The following is a 4420-nucleotide window of genomic DNA, read 5'->3' as shown; positions in this document are numbered from 1 at the left end:
ATGGACAAAGCCCTCCGGTATGTGTGAGTTGCCTATGTTCAGTGAGATACACCCATTGAGTGGTATGAAGCTGTCGGTCTGCACTGCAACCTGGGATTACTCTCTTGTAGGAATATCAAGCTTGGGTATCAGGTGGACTATTACTTGATGCCCCACCAAGCTGCCATAACGCCCGAGGCTTTTTTGCTCTGTTCATGAATGTTTCTGCACTAGTTTCCCCTCTACATGCTGTGCCCCATTGTCCACGCTGCTGAGGCCCCTGTGGGGCTGGCAGCGAGCGGGGTGTGCAGTTGCCCCACTGCAAGAACACCTATGTCTCCTTTGAAGTCATTGCAATTTTTAATTGTTGCTAACCTGATAGGTGTACAATGAATGACTCACTTGGTATTAACCCAGCACCATTTAGTATTTCTTGGATATCTGTAATCCATGCGTATGATCCATTTAGAAGCTGCTTCAGTTTTACAGGAGCACTTCACAGATTTATGTGTTCCCTTTTTGGATGATCTTTTGAGTTTGTGGTATTCTCATTTTTGTAACACGTTTTTCTTCAGGAGCCCTGGTGGGGTATAGTGGGTGATAAGCAGCTCAAACCCACCACCCCATCTCAGGACAACCAAGGCTTTCCGCTCCTGGAACGATCGACAGACATCCCAGCCTCTAGAATCATCAGGAGTGGGAATCACGTCGATGGCAGTCAGTTTGCTTGTTGTTTCTTCATTGCCTTTTACTTAGAATCACTTTTACACATGGCATCCACTGAGCCCAATTTCAATTTTTCCCAGATGACCGCCCGCCCACCCAGCTGTTGAGCCTTTTCTGACAAGAGCCCGCCTCCCTTCTCCCCACTGATTTACACGGCTACCCTTGAACGTGTAGCGCTGCCTGCGTCCATCTCGTGGACATTGCCATGAAGTGTCAGCAGGATCTAACTTAACACGTAAGTCTGACACCTGGTACAGCAAGCCTGTCTTCTCCTTCACAAGTGTGCTGGCCTTTTGTACTTCCAAACAGGTTTCAGAATCCCCGTTGCTGAATCGGATTAACTTTCACATTAAGCCTTTAAGTGGAATGTTGTATTTTGGACAAAGCTCTGATAATGTTTCATGGTTTAAAAGAGGTACTTAAATGAAATATCCTTTAAAAAAAAATACCCTGCTGTTCCCCATGTTAAAAATTTAATTCACTAAAAAGCCTCACGGTGTTAACCTTACCCACTGCCCTGTACTAGAAGCACAAACGGAGACTGCCCATGCCAGTAGCTGCGGAGGCTTCTCTAATCAGATTCATTGTAAACCAGTTAAAAGACGTGAAGCAGAAAGCCATCACAAAAGGTGCCTCCCAAATGAAGTGAATTTTCAACAGAAAGCTGAATACCAGTTTATCCAACAGATGCTATATTTTTATTAGATGTTTATTAGGTGTTTCTCTCTAAACACCTTCATCCTTAAAAACCCAACCACAAGTCTTAACAGGTCTACTGCATCTGCCTAAGAGACAAATTAAGCTTGTCAGACCTACCACGTTAGTTCAAATAACATAGGGTTAAGTGCCCATTTGAACGATCAGTTCAAAGTGAAGTTGAAGGCATTCCCCTAAGTGAGTCGTGTGTGTACAAATACGTGGTTTAACAAACTGCAAGTACTTAATTTGTTGTAAATGGTACAAACCTTTATTACAGGGGGGCTTTGTGTGGGAGTTATGCCTATTTGGCAGTTTTATTTCTGTTGCCCAGAGCCTAGTACCCACATGCCTTTGAGCTGAGGTGACCTTTGGTCACTTGAGCAAAATAATGGCCTTCGAGAGCAGGCCCAGGGAAGCACTGCTGAGTCTCTCACCGAGGACTCATGGAGACTCTCAAGTCCGAGAAGCTCGCCATCTGCAGTCGGAGATGCTGACGTCTCTCCTCACACAAACCCGAATCAGTCAACGGTCAAGTCCCGGACATCTACGGGTGCATTTCTAACCTAAGGCAAATAATTATCTGGAAGGGTCAGACCTCCTTATCATTTTCCTCAAGATGAACTTGAAGAGTAAATTTGACACCAAATTGACAACGAAAAAAGTGACACAATCGAATGAATGAAAAGTTTAATTCTGAACCATTTTTATCACCGCATTTTCTCTGAAGAATTGTATCACAGCAGGGTACAACAACTTTGGGATAAAAGGCGACTGTCCAAACCAAGGTTCCAAATAACACCTGACTGACTCCTACCCATACGTATCCCAAAAAAAGGTTTTGATCAAAAACATGAAATAGATCCACCTGCTTATTTTAAGCATATTAAAAAGGAAACTAATTGGACCATTTCTATTTGTCTATTTTATACAAAAAAAAGCTACACAATGTTACACTTTATTCCGATTACAATTAGTGATTATGAATTAGTGTTCTACACCATTAATCAATTCTTAAAAATTAGAAATTGCTGTAGCAGTATTCACTATAACTTAACACTACAAGAGACTTAAAAAACTAACAGTTACTGCAAAAAAAATTTTAAAAGGGAAATTAAAAAGCTACTTCAAAGCAAGCAAAGTCAGTACCATTAGATAGTTAAAAAAAAAGATTTCTCCGTTATTTTTAAACAAGCAAGGCTAGGGTTTGATCAATTCCATCTTGTGATCCATTCGTGCGCATTCTTCACTTCTTGAGTCACTCCCCAAATCCATTTGTACTGTAACTCCTCGACCAAAAAGGACCAGAACAGAGAGTTTACTTCGATTGTTCCCATAGGAAACTCCGCTTGTTAGTGTGTCAGGCACTTTCTGAGATACCAGCCCACCCCTCGAGCCCTCTCAGCAACTCTACAGGCCAATCACAATGCAAGTTCAGACAATACAGCTGTATAAAGAGAAAGGCTGCTATTAATGTTTAAAACAGCGAATGTTACTCATTTGAGTATTAAGTTGAAAAAGCTGTGGCAAAAAACATTAAAGTTAATAACTCTCACACATGACCATTTTTTTAACAACAAGAAATCTGAGAACAATCCAATGTTCCAAGACATCTCCCGTCAAAGCACATTATCTGTTTGTGGTAGATTTACAAATAGGCCTAAACCACTCCTACCCTACCAGCCAAGTCTTTCTCAAGTTCTGCAGGCAGAGTAAAAGTATTTTACCCAAACTGGCTTTTTAACTTCTTACCTAAAGGAGGATTTACAGGTCAGTATCAAACCAGGCCAACTGATTGCTGTCACCTGGAGGCAGCCCATCCATGAGGTCTTGGGCATGCCCCAGATCTGGCAGCCCATCAACTGGATAGTCAGCACCAGGGTGGTGGCCACCCATTTCATGCTCCATCATAGGGTCCATACCCAAGGCATCCTGGCCATATCCACCGGAGTGGAAAGAACGGTAGCTGGGATCTAGAAAGGTCAGGGTGAGAAAGAAACCCGGGTTGTTAACAGGGAGTTGGGGGTACACCCGGGCAGCACATTTGTCAGAATATAGCAAGTACTGTTTTCTCGCCTCCAGTCTGAGCATGTTCTGGTCACGTCATCGGTCTACTGAACGATCTGCATTTACTCTGGCAGACAGCGAAGAGGTGGAGCCCTCCACACACCTGCCATGTGCCTGAGATCCAGGCAATAAAGAAGAGCTCCAGGAGACACCCACTCAGAAGTGGCCAGAATATTCAAGACACTGCTTCAAGTGAAACCTTAGTCAGTTTCATCTTAAAGGGTGGACCTTGGTCCATTAAGCAAAGTAACAAGCTTATGAGCTTCAAGTAGTTTACGAATCAGGCAAAGCAGATGATAAAATTTAAATGAAGTATTAGCTCTTAATGGTCTATTTCATCCTCCATTTCTACCAACTCAGGTCTGAACTAAGTTCTCAGAAAACTCTTAATAATCTCACTGCCAGTGAGTCATTACCGACTCACAACAACCCTATCTATAAGACAGAGGAGTGTTGACGTCGCAAATTTTCATGGCAACAGAAACCTCATCTTTCTGACGGGTTAACAGGCCAACTCGTACCCTAAGTCTACGTGCTGAACTATGTGCAAAGGTCCAGCAGCAGCCAGTTGTTGTTGGTGTGACCCTGCTGCTGCTCAGTGTGCGGCTCTGCACTTCTATGCTGCACTGAAGATACCGTCACTGGAATTCAAGAACAGGCTTTTAATTGCAGCTTCTAGTTTTCCTGTGGAGCAAGCCAGCTGTTCTGTACACTTTTGAAACCTTAGCACGGGCTAGAGCTAACAGAGAAATGTACAACACATACCATCCTGGCGATATCCAAGAGGTTCTCCCTGGGCACCGATATCAAGTCCAAGATCAGCAGTCTAGAGCAATAAGGGACAGGGTGGAAACAATGAAAATCCTCAATTTTTGTCTCAAGTATTTTCTTAAGATGTACTGATTAAGTGCCTGTGGGGCACACCAGGTGGTAGACATGCCACAGCTACCCG

At 43.3% G+C, this 4420-nt stretch overlaps 1 protein-coding gene across 2 annotated transcripts in view; it reads right to left on the bottom strand.

Annotated features, from left to right (window-relative positions):
- Positions 1 to 2076: 2076 nt before the first annotated feature.
- CTNNB1 (catenin beta 1) overlaps positions 2077 to 4420 on the bottom strand; it is a 15880-nt gene continuing 13536 nt past the window's right edge. Inside the window, exons 13-15 of one of the 2 annotated variants that reach the window (XM_004708557.3) lie at positions 4234 to 4294; positions 3154 to 3374; positions 2077 to 2690 (exon numbers count right to left, since the gene is read on the bottom strand). In XM_004708557.3, coding sequence (XP_004708614.1) covers positions 3166 to 3374; positions 4234 to 4294 — 270 coding nt within the window. In that variant the 3' untranslated portion in view covers positions 2077 to 2690; positions 3154 to 3165. Of the gene's footprint in view, positions 3375 to 4233; positions 4295 to 4420 lie in introns of both variants that reach the window. The other variant, XM_004708556.3, reaches the window with a different exon arrangement.

This window comes from Echinops telfairi, unplaced genomic scaffold (assembly GCF_000313985.2).
Source record: "Echinops telfairi isolate 266 unplaced genomic scaffold, ASM31398v2 ScPeMD7_4225;HRSCAF=4972, whole genome shotgun sequence".
Taxonomy (NCBI): domain Eukaryota; kingdom Metazoa; phylum Chordata; class Mammalia; order Afrosoricida; family Tenrecidae; genus Echinops; species Echinops telfairi.
Note: the sequence above shows the minus strand (reverse complement) of the source record. Positions and strands in the feature narration are given on the sequence as shown.